This window comes from Diabrotica virgifera, chromosome 1 (genome assembly GCF_917563875.1).
Source record: "Diabrotica virgifera virgifera chromosome 1, PGI_DIABVI_V3a".
Taxonomy (NCBI): Eukaryota; Metazoa; Arthropoda; class Insecta; order Coleoptera; family Chrysomelidae; genus Diabrotica; species Diabrotica virgifera.
In genome coordinates, this window is record NC_065443.1 from 298,201,174 (window position 1) to 298,217,238 (window position 16,065).

Consider the following 16,065-nt stretch of genomic DNA (forward strand, 5'->3'; position numbering starts at 1 on the left):
AGTAACTAAATAATCTAATAATTTTGGAACTGCTGATATAGTACAAACTGCTCTGTAGTTTTCCACATTTGACTTTGAACCAGATTTAAATATAGGTTTTACGTAACTTCGTTTCCAGCAATCAGGGAAAACCCCTTCTTGCAAAGATTTATTAGAGTATACACAATGGCTTAGATATAATAGTACAAACACATTGTTTTAATAGATAGTTAGGAATGCCATCAGGGCCAAAATTTAGTTTAGGAGCCAAATTGTGAATACTCTCAAAAATAGTATTTATGTTAAAAGAGCATGAACTCATGTTACCAGCATTTTCAAATTGATATTGTGGGGGGTAGTACTATGGTCAGTGAACACTGTAGAAAAAAATTTGGCAAATAAATTCACAGCTTCCTCCCCAGAACTACTTTGATCATCTCCTAAATATAAATGGCAAGGTACATCATAATTTTTTTTGCGACTGTTTATATATTTCCAAAAAGTGCCTGGGTCATTATTAATTCTAAATTCAGAATCTCTAACATATAAATTATAACAATCTTTACTCAGTGTACTACATTCAGATCGTAAGTTATGAAAAATAATAAAATCATCATAATTGTTGAACATCTTATACTTTTTATGATATTTTTTCTTTTCTATTATTAGTCGTTTTAACTCCGGGCTAAACCAAATTGGAAATGTACTTGTCTTACATACTTTTTTAGGAACATAAGAATTTATTGCATGATTGACAATATCGTAAAATTTAGACACAGCGTCTTCAATATTCAAAGCCTTTAGTGAATCCCAATTTATTTCCGACAAGAAAAAGTTCATACCAATATAATCACCGTTTTTAAAATCATAATATGACTCTGCGTACTTTAAAGGATCACTGTTATTTATTATATTAACATCAAATGTTACACCATTGTGGTTAAGGGAGTTAGGAAAAATTAAATCAGCAGCATTTACAACACTCAACTCGTTACAATTAGAAAAGATTAAGTCTAAAATTACATTTCTACTATTGGACACAAAATTATTTTGAAAAAGGTTGTAAAAACTATAGCAATTGACCATATGTAAAGCTGGTGAATTTGGTGGATAGTTCAATAAACTAACTCCTAAATTATCGTTTGTCCACGTAACATTCGGAAGATTAAAGTCACCAGAAATAAAAACCTTAGAGTAGTTATTGTTCATTAATATAAAATCAAGGACATTACAATGATCTTCGTATATTTCATGATCAGACCGTGGCGGTATGTACACAGAGCCAAAAATAACTTTCTCTGTTCCAATATTAACTAGTACAAAAATTTGTTCAACTTTAGTATGAGGTATAGATAGAGCAAAACTGTTAAACTTTTTCTTAACGGCTATAAGGACACCGCCACCTCTTCCCTTATCTTTAAAATGATCAAAATTATCACGATCTGCTCGAAAGATATTATAATCAGAATCCAAGCCCAATTCTGAATCAGAATAGCTATTTGTCAACCATGTTTCAACAAGTATAATAACATCATAACTCGAACATAATACACTTAGACTAAAATCTATTAACTTCTTACGCATGCCTCCCACATTAGGAAAATAAACAGATAGCTTTGAATGATTTAAATTAGATTTATCCCTACAGATTAGTTTTTTTCTTTAATAGGTAAAATTTTAGGAATTCCATGTACATACTTGATAGTCAGATTTGTTTCACCAGCACTTTTTTTTATTTCCAGTTCCTTCCTAAGTTCATTTAAATAATTTCGCTGACTGATAGTAAGATCGGAGCTAACTTTAATATTTGAAGGTAATTGACTTCGGTTTTTTAGTACACGAATAACACTAGCAGAACTGTCCAGAATTGCTTTAATTGGTCGAGGCCTATTTCCTTGCTTTCCAACACGAAACAACTTTTTTATGGATACTTCAGTAAAACCTGAAAGTAATTCTTCAACTGTTTTTAAATCTTCGGCAGATTCGTGAACATTGAACAACATAAGGTTATTTTCACGTTTACGACGTTCACTATATTCACTTATAAACGATTCATAATGATTACCAGTGTCAGTTGATTTCACATGATCAGAATTTAAAACAGTTAATTTGGAACTTTGAGTTACTTTATCAGCTTCGTAAATCTCCATTCTTAGTATCCTTTGCTCTAAAGTTGTGATTTTGCAATTAAGGCTTGATGAGAAATTTTGGAGTTCTAATTCCAGATCATTAACTTTTTTATAAGGGCAGGTATGTTTAAAGCATCCCTACATGAAGGGCAAAAGAAAGGCATTATTCTATTAGACATAACTACAACTCTTACTTCAGAAGCTGATAAGCCAGAGCAAGATTTACAAATTACTCTTTTGCATAAATCACATGGGCATCCAAACATCTCATTTTTGACTTCTTTATAATTACATGAAGTCTGACACTTATAACATATTCCAGCCATTTTTAAGTTTTAACAATTAGATCCTTTGCTGAATTCAAAGAACACTCCACCACTGGTCACCAAAACACATTAACTTTTTAAGTGGAAAAAAGTCTCTTTTTATCAACAACTAATTACATTTTGGTGTTAAATGCAATTTTACAACTAAACCATTAAATCTATTATTGTAACTTTATAATTTTCAATTAGATAAATCCTTAAGGATTATTTTGATGCAAAACTTCGGTATTTTTTCTAATTTAAAACCACTTAAAAATTGATAAATTCTAAGAGCACATTTACTGTGTATCTAAAGTGGTATAAATACTGTATCTTTTAAATATATAATTAATATAATATATATATATATATATATATATATATAATTTTAAATATAAATATTGTATCTTTTAGTAACAGAAATCAAATTATTTTCCTATAATATCTTTAAGACCAATATAAACCGAGATACGGCATGTTAAAGGTTAGCTTTTTTCTTCAAATGCATAATTTGAAATATTCAAAGCCAAATAATGGGAAAAATTTGCATTTTTCGAGGAAAACTTAAAAAATCCTTTTTCAAGTATACAATTAGACCTTTCAAAAAAATAATAAAAAGTTTCTAGCATGAAAATTAAGCGACTTATAATCAAAAAATGTCGATACCTGCTTTTCTCTACGAAAAAATTAGTGAAAATAACACCCTAACTACCTTCCTAATTCAATTCAAAATTGGTCTTCACCTTTCTGTAGTTCCTTTTATATTTATATTTTAAATACACTCAAGGAGTTTGACCTATTTAAAATGCCTAATTTTGGAAAAATTGGAGTTTAAACAAAAATTGATTTTTTGAAATTTGGTATTTTTTACCTTTTATTTCAAAATATCTCCGAAAATACTGAAGATACGAAAAAAATTAAAAATTACTAAATTGTAGCTTTTTAATGACTAAAATTACCCTTTACATAGATTTTCATTACAGTAAACAGTTAGCAAGTTATAGCTGTTTAAACCTCTATTTACCAGCAAACACCCCCTTATTCGAACCCTTTAAACCCGCCCCAATTAAAAACTAAGGGATCTTACGGAATTTAATTTACACAATCTTATAGCTGTTTAAAAATCCTACAAAATCATTTTTGAAGAAACTTTTTGTCGTCAAAAATGTATAGAATATTTTTCGAGGTATTCTCAAAAAACCCTCTTCGTCGAAAAACTGTTATTTTCAAGCGCGAATAAAATAAAATTAGTTCGAAAAATATTAGTTTTTTGAAGAAAATGTAAAAAACATTTTTTTCTTAGAATCACATTTTCCATCGAATTACATGGTTAAAATGTAATAAAAAATTCCCATCCCCGAGATGGGGTGGCAACCACCTGTAACATAGTACGTTAACCCTTAGCATTGAATAAAATATTATAAGTATAGTTTATAGTAATGTAAATATGTTTCGGCATTGACCGGTATTGACCTTATGATTTATTGTATATAAACGAACCAAAGAATTGACGAGACATTCAGATCAATCGATTAGTCACGATGAAGCAATAATACCTTAGTTATTGTTTACATATATACTGTTGTTTAATTGTGTAAACGAACGCTGTGAAGTTCAAATATATTTATAAAGTGAAAATGGTATATTATTATACATCCCGCACTTAGGGCACAATAGCTCAGCCACCAGACCTAGTACCACGTCATGGCGATCATCTGCCTAATTGGAAAAGCATGCTAAGCTCCAGCCTTTTGGACCCGAAGGAAAGTACGCAGAAAATAGTTGTTATAAACTAGAAATGGGAAGTAAAACCAATCCAATAGAGAAACGAACCAAAGTCGACACAGGGGAGAAACTTTAAGAGGACAATCCAAAGAAGCAATCCAGGTGTAAAGAGACAAGGTAAGAATTTATCCTATTTTTATACTTCCTTTATCGAACTTTTATTATTATTTTCAAATTTTTATTATCATGACGGACCGAGTTTAAGGTATTGACATTATTTTATAGGGATTCTAAAATATAATATTCTTTAATATTCATTGACATGACATTTTACTAATGATTTAACTTAATATAACATAATATTTTTTTAATATAATGAGCAATGATTAGATTTACTTTAAATGTCGGCTAATTGGGAAACTTTTGAAAATAAATTAGATAGCCTGTTAAAAGAAAGTGATAAACAGAGTAAAAGAGCATTGAAAAAAGCAATACCCAAAAATATAGAAGTACGATTGGACATAATCAGCAACCTAATCACTACATATAACGAGTTCATTACACTGGTAAGCAAAAACGAAGGAATCCTTAACGACGCTCAGCGTACTATTTGTAGCAATTATTTCTGCAAAATCAGGGATAAGGTTATCAGAACTTTCCAAGCTCTAGACTCAAGGATAATAGTTCCCGAGACGATTACACAACATATAAGAAAAGATATAGTGGAAGCACAGGACCACAGCGAAACTGAGGAAAACATGGCCTTAAATATGAACGACTTTCTAACTACAGCGAGTAGGGTGTTGCCCAGAGAATTCGATGGAGAAATCGGGAAGTTGCAAGCATTCGTGGATGCATTAGAATTCGTAAAATCGATACAAGAAGGGCACGAAAATACAGCAATAACACTGGTAAAATCAAGGCTTATTGGAAAAGCGAGAAGTCTAATCACGACAGAGGATTCCATCGAAAACATTATAGACACATTAAAGAAAAATATAAAAGGAGATAGTCCTAAATTGGTAATAGCCAAGCTGAATAGGAAGAAACAAGCCCATAGGGACGCGACAACATACGCTACAGAAATAGAAGAATTGGTAGAACAACTGAAAACAGCGTATATAGCGGAAGGAATGCCCGGAGACCTGGTTAGAAAATACGCGGCGGAAGCAACAGTCAATACATTGACGCGAAATGCAAGTTCGGAAAGGGTAAGGATAATAATGGAAGCAGGGAAGTTTGACACACCACAGGAGGCGTTGACAAAATTTTTGTCAATAGACACGTCAGATGAGCAGCAGAATAGAGTGCTGAACTATAAGACCAACTTTAGGGGAAACAGTAGTAGAGGTCAGGACAGAAATTGGAATAGAAACAATTATGAGAGACAGCAAGGAGAATGGCGAAATAACGGTACTAGATATAGAGGAGACCCAAGATATAGGAGAAATCAGGAATATTATAATAGGGGAAACAGTAGATCAAATTTTAACAGAGCAAATAATGCCAATATTAGAACTTGCGAAAGCGAGAGTACAAGCGAAAATTCGCCTGAGGAAACGCAGTTGGGGTTTTGAATGGAAATAGGGTTAGGGTCAATCCCAACCGTCTCACAAAAGAAAGTAGCCATTATATTTACAACTTTGACTTAACACTCTCTAACTTTGTAGAAATTTACACAAAAATATCGAATAAAATACACACATTTATACTGGATACAGGAGCAGATATTTCCTTATTAAAAATTGAGGATGATTTCCCACGCCAAGCAATACAAAGAAACTCAATAGTCAAAATAAAGGGAGTTACGCAAGGAGAATTACAAACGTTAGGGAGAGTAGACACTTTACTAAACATAAATGGAAACACTTTTCTTCATAGCTTCCAGGTAGTTAGGAAAGACTTTCCGATACCCACAGATGGAATAATCGGGAGAGACTTCATAACCAAATATCAATGTATGTTAGACTATTCCAACCTGAAACTACACGTAAAAACTGATGATGATTATTACATTAGTCTTAATATTCTTGATAACACAAATCAGAACAACATAGCAATTCCACCGAGATGCGAAATTTATAGATTAATCAATGGATTTAAAGGTATAAATGATAATATAGTCGTAGAACAACAGGAAATTATACAAGGAGTTTTCATAGCAAGATCGATCATTTCAAGGAGAAACCCATATATCAAAATTTTGAATACAAACTATGAGAGTGCGATTATCAATACAAATGACATCAAAACATTGGAGCTGAACCTATTCAACATATATAAGGTGGAGAATGTTATGGAAAACAGGAAGAAAATATTGCAGGAATCACTGAATCTAGAAGTTCCTGAGTATACGAAAGAGAAACTAGTAGCCTTGTGTGAAGATTTTGCAGACATCTTTGCATTAAAAGACGACATATTAACACATAATAATTTTTACGAACAGAAGCTACGGGTGAAGGATACTACCCCAGTATATATTAAAAATTATCGTACCCCACATTTTCAAACATCGGAAGTCAACGCGCAGGTAAACAAAATGCTAAAGCAAGGTATCGTAGAACCTTCAACGTCGGAATACAACAGTCCAGTAGTTTTAGTACCTAAAAAATCAATAGACGGAAGCAAGGCGTGGAGATTGTGCATTGATTTTAGACAACTTAATAAGAAGTTAGTCACAGATAAATTCCCGTTACCGCGCATAGATGCAATTCTAGATCAATTAGGAAGATCTAGGTGGTTTTCAGTCCTGGACCTAATGTCAGGTTTCCACCAAATCCCACTAGAAAAAGCCTCAAGAAAATACACCTCCTTCAGTACAGAGAAAGGATCATTTCAGTACACAAGATTACCGTTTGGGTTAAACATAAGCCCAAATAGCTTTTCAAGAATGATGTCGATAGCATTCTCAGGATTGACACCCGAAAAAGCATTCCTATATATGGACGATATAGTTGTAATAGGCATATCAGAAAATCATCACTTAACTAACTTAAGAAAGGTATTCGAAACATGCCGGAAATTCAACCTAAAGCTAAATCCTGAAAAATGCCAATTCTTCCGAAAAGAGGTTACTTACTTAGGGCATGATTTATCTCAAGACGGCGTACGACCAGATAAAGCAAAATATTCGGTAATTGAGAATTATCCTACCCCTACAAACGCTGATGAAGCAAAAAGATTTGTAGCTTTTTGTAATTATTACAGACGATTTATTAGGAAATTTGCAGAAATTTGTATACCGCTAAATAGATTGGCAAAGAAAAAAGTGAAATTTGAATGGTCGACAGAGTGCGAAAATTCTTTTCAGAAGCTAAAACTGGCATTAACAAACCCTCCTATACTTCAATATCCGGACTTCAACAAACAATTTATTTTGACAACGGATGCATCTAATACAGCATGTTCAGCAATTCTGAGTCAAAACTATGATGGTATAGATCTACCCATAGCATATGCATCACGTGCCTTCAAGAAAAGTGAAATCAATAAGCCTATAATTATGAAAGAACTGCTAGCTATACATTGGGGCATAAATCATTTTAAATGCTATCTATATGGGGCACCGAAATTTATTATTAAAACAGATCACAAACCATTGACCCATCTGTTCTCCATGACAGAACCTACATCTAAACTCACAAGAATTAGGCTAGATTTGGAGGAATACAACTTTGACATACACTACATCACAGGAAATAATAACTACGCGGACAGTATTTCAAGAATATCCGTGGATCAGCTGAAAGACTTATATATTGATATTACTCATATCTTGGCAATAACAAGGGCCCAAGCAAAAAGAAATGCAGGGTCTAAGGTAGAGTGCGGAAAGCCCGTCCCGAATCAAGCAAAGATTAACACTCACAGTCAGGGAAAAGCTGTAAGGAAGGTACTAAATAATTTAGAAGCACATAAGCTACCAATCCTGTCTTTTGTAGATAACCGTATTTCTCTCGAGATGAACATACGGATCAGAAACAGGATACGGGTTTGCGAAAGACTGCCTACCAATTTTACCAACTTTGATTTAGGTCAAGCGTTGGGAAAGCTTAATAAGCTTGCGGAGGCTAGAGGAATCAAAAGAATAAAAATATATACGAATGACGTTATTTTCACAAACTGCACAATCACAGAATTTATAGAGAAAGGAAATAAAGTATTAAAAAATATAGAAATATGCATTTGCGAAGTACCTAGAACAATAACGGAGAAAAAAGAAAAAAAGCAATTAATAGAAACCTATCATAACCACCCGATGTTTGGAGGCCATGTAGGGAATAATAGACTAATAAAGAAACTAAAAGCCAATTTTAAATGGAAAAATATGGAAAACGAAGTAAGACTGTATATCAAGAATTGCCACAAATGTCAAGTAAACAAACCAAAGAAAGGCCATACAGAGGAATTCGTAGTAACGGACACTTCCGAGAAACCATGGGATATAGTGTATATTGACACGGTAGGCCCATTCCCACGGAGCAGAGAAGGAAATCGGTATTGCATAACAATGCTCTGCGAACTGACGAAATACGCAGTAAGTATCCCGGTGCAGGACAAGGAGGCGCATACAATAGCTAGGGGTATATTCGAAAACTTCATACCCACCTACGGGCTAATGAAACAAATAAGGACGGATCAAGGGACGGAATACAAAAACGAAATAATGTCGAGTTTGACGAAAATGCTCAACATCCAACATAACTTCTCGGTAGCTTACCACCCTCAATCGATAGGAAGCTGCGAAAAATTACATCGCACACTTAACGAGTACGTCAGGTGTTTCATCAACGAAGGTAAGGATGACTGGGATGAGTGGTGTAGAATGTTCACATACTGTTACAACACCACCCCCAATTCATACCATGGGTACACACCTTTTGAATTAGTATATGGGAGGCCAGCAAATATACCTGAGAACCTCACCTCTAACATCCAACCATGCTACAATATAGACGCATATTATAATGAGCTCAAGTATAAACTTCAGTTTGCGCATACCAGAGCCCGAAAAATTTTAATACAACAAAAAATAAACAGGCAGGGGCAAAGCCAAATCGTAGCATCACCTCAGAAATTCAAAGTAGGTGACTTAGTCTTAATTAAAAACGAAGAGAACACCAAATTCGATTCATTGTACAACGGTCCATATAGGATATCAGAGATAGGTAAAGTAAATTGCAAAATTGAGTTAAAACCGGGAAAAATAAAGGAAGTTCATAAGAATAGGCTATATTCATACAAGAAGTGAATTAGTGTGAAAGAAAGACTAAAATATATTTAATTTGTAAATAAGATTTAATCTGATTATAAAATAGGTACCAATTTATTAGAATAAGGAATAATATAAATATTTTATTGCTATATTTTGGATAAAAATAGGATTTCTGTTAAGTTAGGGTGATAATATAGTTGAGGACTTATATCTGACGATATAAGCCCTCCTCTCTAAAAGGGGATGATGTAACATAGTACGTTAACCCTTAGCATTGAATAAAATATTATAAGTATAGTTTATAGTAATGTAAATATGTTTCGGCATTGACCGGTATTGACCTTATGATTTATTGTATATAAACGAACCAAAGAATTGACGAGACATTCAGATCAATCGATTAGTCACGATGAAGCAATAATACCTTAGTTATTGTTTACATATATACTGTTGTTTAATTGTGTAAACGAACGCTGTGAAGTTCAAATATATTTATAAAGTGAAAATGGTATATTATTATACATCCCGCACTTAGGGCACAATAGCTCAGCCACCAGACCTAGTACCACGTCAGACCACGCTAAAACCCAAGGTTTTAGCGTATGATAGCGGCATGATATAGAAAATGATCCTTGGACTATTCTCTACCTTCTGTAAATCCGTGCTGGACGAAAAAATTGCGAGCCAAAATGCTTCATTTCCTCAATCGACTATGGGGGCCGACCGACCGGTTCTGTCCCGTCATACAGCTGACCGACTATAATAACTTTTATTTATATTTAATTTAGAATGTGTGTGCTGATTTTCAGCCTTAGTAAATGGAAATAATTACCTTCGTAGGAAAGCAACTTTGATACCCTCTCAGTAACCCCTGTTCTACGCTTCGCTTGACCGACCGCAGTACGTTTCTCTATAGTAAATTCAAATAGATTTTTCAGCACTTCCTCTCCGTCTATTATGTTTAGTAGATTTTATGATAATTTTACGTATGATAAGGCCAGCATAAACAAGGGTGTAGCGGGTATGGATGCGAGTAATGCGTGGTATCATTTAAAAATTATTTTTAGGGTAGGGTTGACTCACCTACTATATCATATTCAACACTGATGCTACTGTTCAAAAATATAGCCTCTACCTTTACAAATCTTCTTCGTCAATAAGTTTGTCCTATCGATGGACAACCGTTACTAGATTTTTGCATCAATTTTTCTTGGATCCTCATGAACTTCATTAGTTTTGATCTACCAAAATTGGCCTATTCCCATTTCCGCCACATGATTCGGTGTTCCTCTTTCTGTTAACTGTCTAATATTCAATTCTATATACAGTCGGAAAAATGAAAGAATACCCATGAACGAACATATAAAACATGCTGTATTTTCCTGTCACCGTGTCACAAAGAAAATTGTCCAGTGCAAGTACATGTAACAATAATTATTACATGTACTTGCGCTGGCCAATGTTTTGTGTGACACGATGACAGGAAAATACAGCGTGTTTTATATGTTCGTCCATGGGTATTCTTTCATTTTTCCTACTGTAGCCGGTCTTATGTATATTTTATAGAATTTCCCTTTCAGCTTCATTGCAACTTTTCTGTCACACAACACACCATTTGCTTCCTTCCACTTCCTCCACCCAACCCTAATTATACTGCATGCATCTCCATCTATCCCCTTTACTACTTTACTACTCTATGATACCGATCCTAGGTACTTAAAATTATTACTTTTCACAATCATTTCATTGTCCGAAGTTACCATTTTATTTGTAGTAATTCTATTTTTAAATGAACATTCCAAATATATAACATTCTGTTTTTGTCCAACTAAGTTTTAATCCTTTTTTCGGTCTTTGCCATTTCCTACTAAGACTATAAAACATAATTGATGAATTCGACCGTTACTTGATGGAAGTTTATTTTATCTAACAATGAAACAATGAAAACGTTTTTTTTCTATACTTCCACAAAATTTATTACAACTATGTGACTACAGCTGTTTCGGCAGAGTGCCTTTCTCAAGTGATTTAGATTACTATGGGTTTGCCTTTTTAAAGTGTTTAACTGAAGAGGTTGAGGAGTGGGGAGCTGTTTGTGAGTTGGTCATTCAGAATTATATCTGTATTTTTCAATTTATTAATTTCCATAGATTCTAATAAAGATAGCTTAAGGCCTTTATTCTGAATAAGTAAGTATTTAAAAGTATTTGCCCACCCCTGATCTAGAAGGTGAAGTGCGTATGTAGAAGTGTGTCTGTTTTTCTATTGTTAAAAGCCCTTTTGTGTTCTGCTATCCGTTTGTCAAAGTTTCTCCAGTTTGACTGATGTAAGTTTTGGGACAGTCACCACAAGTTAGTTTATAAACAACGCCGAAAGAGAAAATAACTACAGAGTGGTGTTTATAAACTAACTTGTGGTACTGTCCGAAAACTTACATCGATCAAACTGGCAGAACCTTTGACAAACGGATAGCAGAACACAAAAGGGCTTTCAACAATAGAAAAACAGACACTTCTACATACGCACTTCACCTTCTAGATAATAATCATTTTTTAATGAACAGTTTCAAAATAAAGGCCTTAAGCTATCTTTATTAGAATCTATGGAAATTAATAAATTGAAAAATACAGATATAATTCTGAAAAACCAACTCGAGACAAACAGCTCCCCACTCCTCAACCTCTTCAGTTAAAGACTTTAAAAACGCAAACCCATAGTAACCCAAATCACTTGAGAAAGGCACTCTGACGAAACAGCTGTAGTAACATAGTTGTAATAAATTTTGTGGAAGTATAGAAAACAAACGTTTTCAGTGTTTTATTGTTAGACTATAAAACATTATCATACCTTAAGCAACCGGAAAAGTACCCTGTATATAGTTTCGGTATTATTTGATCCAAAACTAAAGGAATAAGCACCGAGCCTTGGTGCAATCCTACTTTCACTTTATCAGTCTCTCCCACACTTGTCCTAACACTAGTTGTTACGCCCTCCTTTACATATTCACCGGGGACTCCTTTCTCATTGAGTGCCCACCACATAGTCTCTCGAGGAACGCTATCACATACTTTCTTAAGATCAAGAATACCATAAACAAGTGCGTTGTAACTGCCTTATAATGAAAATTGCGTCTGCCAATTACTCTCTCCCATATTTTCATGGTATGACAAATACACTCCTGGCCAAAAAAAATCGGGACACCTTAAAAATATTAAAAATGGGTCATTTTTGATGTCTCTAATCTCCTAAACCTGTTGTCCGATTTTAGTAATTTTTTTAGTATGTTATAGCCTTATTCTTTAAGAATCTCGATGTAGTAATATGTAAATGTCATTATATACCGGGTGTAACAATAATACTGTGTTTTTTCCTCAAAGTTGGGAACACCCTGTGGAATATTCTAGCATTTAAAAAATATTGAAATTAAAACTCAATTGTAGCCTTAGGCTTTCTTAAAATTATGTTTTTTGACTCATCCACTTATGTTGGATAATAAAAAAGTTAGGTATTTTAACAATTAGCCATGTTCTTCATCAATACAGGGTGTTTCTAAATAAGTGCGACAAACTTTAAGGGTTAATTCTACATAAAAAAATAATGACAGCTTGCTTTATAAACATATGTCCGCAAATGCTTCGTTTTCGAAATACGGGATGTTGAATTTTTTCTTACAAACTGATGATTTATTTATTTCTCTAAAACCGGTTGAGGTATGCAATTGAAATTTGGTAGGTTTTAAGAGGTAGGTATTTTACATTTTTTGACATACAACTAAAAATTTTATATTTACCATTGGCGTGCATACAGGGTATATGACCCGTATGCACGCCAATGGTGAATATAAAATACATAATTGTACGTCAAAAAATGCGCAATAACTACCTCCTAAAACCCACCAAATTCCATTTGCATATCTCAACCGGTTTTAGAGCCATAAATAAATCGTCAGTATGTAAGAAAAAAATCAACATCCCGTATCTCGGAAATGAAGTATGTATGTATTTGCAGACATAATATGTTCATAAATCAAACGGTCATCATTTTTTCATGCAGAATTATACCTTACAGTTTGTCGCGCTTATTTAGAAACACCCTCTATTGATGAAGAACATGACTAGTTGTCAAAGTACCTAACTTTTTCATTATCCAACATAAGTGAATGAGTCACAAAGCAGAAGGTTAAGAAAGGCTAAGACTATAATTGAGTTTTAATTTCAATATTTTTTTAAATGCTAGAATATTCCTCAGGGTGTTCTGAACTTTAAGGAAAAAACACAGTATTATTGTTACACTCGGTATATAATGACATTTACATGTTTAGGAACAATATTATTACATCGAAATTCTTAAAGAATAAGGCTATAACATACTAAAAAAATCACTAAAATCGGACAACAGGTTTAGGAGATTCGAAATATCAAAAATGACCCATTTTTAAGGTGTCCCGATTTTTTGGCCAGAAGTGTAGTTTTATGCCCCTGTAGTTTGTACATTATTGTGTATCTCCCTTGACTAAGTTTAACGATTACACTATGCTTAATTTTTTGATGGAAATGGATTAAAGCAAAAATATGTATTTTTTATTTACAAAATGAATTTAAGACTTAAGATTAATGTTTTTTTCAATACATAGTTGTAAATTTTGTGGTCTCGATGTTGGTGATTGTTGTGTCAATACTGGTATAAAAAATGTTTATACTGAAATATCACCATTGCCTTGCGTAGTAACTTTCATGAACCACTCGATCTTGATTTATATCGGTTAGTTTTGAACATCCTGAAAAAAGTGAGAAATTAATTTAATAACAAAAAATTGTATAAAAAAGAAAATATTACACGTAATGTTTACTATCTCTTTAAGGGGATGGGTACGTATTTTCGGCTCAATGCTATTCAAATAGGGATTCATTTTTTTCGAATCCTGAGAAAACTAATAAGTATTTTTGAAAAATTTAACCGCAGAATGAAAGATTACGTTATTAGCGAGGGCCGAAAGTCCCTGAAAACTTATATAATGTTTATTTTAATAAGTTACAGGGGTGAAAAACTAAGAGAAAATTTAGTATGATACAGTGGAACCTCGATTATCCGTCAGGGCACCGGACCAAGGGTATGACGGATAATCGAAAAGACGGTTAACAGAACATTAAAAAAAATAATAAAAATTTATAGTACAACCATTGTATAACTAGACCAGTGTGTAGATAAACAATGATATTGATATATAGTGTATTTGATAAATAATTGATTTAAGACGTGAACTCAATAAAAAGTTATTTATTAAGTATTATTTGTGGAAGATCCAAGCAGAGAATACATCAGGATAATATATTCTGTGATCCAAGTATTTTGTTGTTAAATATGTTGAAAATTGTAAGCGTTTCATAGTAACAGTATATTATTAAAAAATCACTTTTCCTCTTTTCTCGATTGAGTATTAGTTTTTGTTGTACATATAAATTATTACAATCACTAATTAATTATTTAATTAATAATTTGCAATTAACAAATAACAGTTATCCAAGAACTTTTAAAAGCCATCTCTTTAAGTTAATGATGACATTTTCAAGTAGAATGACATTCTAGTAATGATTACATATCCATACCAGTGTGAATTTTACTACACATAATTTGCCGTGTAAAGACAGAAAAAGTAGGAATAGCCGTAAAATATTTGCGAATTATGTACCGATGACCTTAAGGGTGCACTACTAGATATAAATTATTTATTTTGTGGACATTATACTGATGTAAGAAATTGGATGGCGAAGATGGAAGAAATAAGAGAGGAAGATAATCTTAGGAACAAAAAAACTCAAGCCAGTAGATCACAAAATACGAGGTATGTGTGTGTGTTTGAGCATTATTGGCTTCGGAGTCAATGTCCATTCGCCATCTTACCTTTTTGGAATTGTTTGTATTATTTATGCGGAAGCTCCAAAGGAGTACTTCCTGCTTTCTACTGGTTTGTTTAGGTAGGTATCCAATCACAATCCTGCTTTAATTTTACAAAGAATTGTTTTATATACCTATATAGCGATACGCTTAATTACTATTTTTGCTACTTTTAATTTTAATATTTTTTCTCAAAACGAAATAATATTGGGTCATATAAAGTTATCGTTAATATACAAAATCACTTCAAATGAAGAAAATACGCTTTTCCGAACAAAACGTGAGTTTGTACTGTGACATATCAACATCTACAGCCAGACCATTTGTACCGAAACTACTTCGAATGGCAATTTTTCGCACCATGCATAACCTAGCACATCCCGGAATTAACAGTTCTGTGAAGATGATCACACAGCGATATGTTTGGCCATCCATTAAATCAGATGTGAGGAAATGGACTCGAGCGTGTCTACAGTGCCAAAAATCGAAAATATCGCGCCACATTGTTTCACCTACTGGAAGTTTTCTACCACCTTCCAGCCGATTCGAACAACGTCCACATAGACATTATAGTGATGCCGGTCTCAGAAGAAAACAGATACTGTCTAACATGCGTTGACCGTTTCACACGTTGGCCAGAAGCTTTCCCGATGCCTAATCAAGAAGCAGACACAGTAGCCAGAACATTTTTTTCTGGTTGGATAGCTCGTTTCGGCACTTCCAAGCGCATCACAACAGATCAAGGCCGACAATTCGAATCGCATCTCTTCAAATCAATATGCAAATTAACTGGAACTACCCATTTAAGGACAACCGC

The 16,065-nt window shown here is 33.4% G+C and overlaps 1 protein-coding gene across 1 annotated transcript in view; it reads right to left on the reverse strand.

The window, feature by feature from the left end:
• Positions 1-13,911: 13,911 nt before the first annotated feature.
• LOC126879173 (2-Hydroxyacid oxidase 1-like) overlaps positions 13,912-16,065 on the reverse strand; it is a 33,577-nt gene continuing 31,423 nt past the window's right edge. The window contains exon 7 of the mRNA XM_050642207.1: positions 13,912-14,130. Within this exon, the coding sequence (XP_050498164.1) occupies positions 14,060-14,130 (71 nt within the window). The 3' untranslated portion in view covers positions 13,912-14,059. The remainder of the gene's footprint in view (positions 14,131-16,065) is intronic.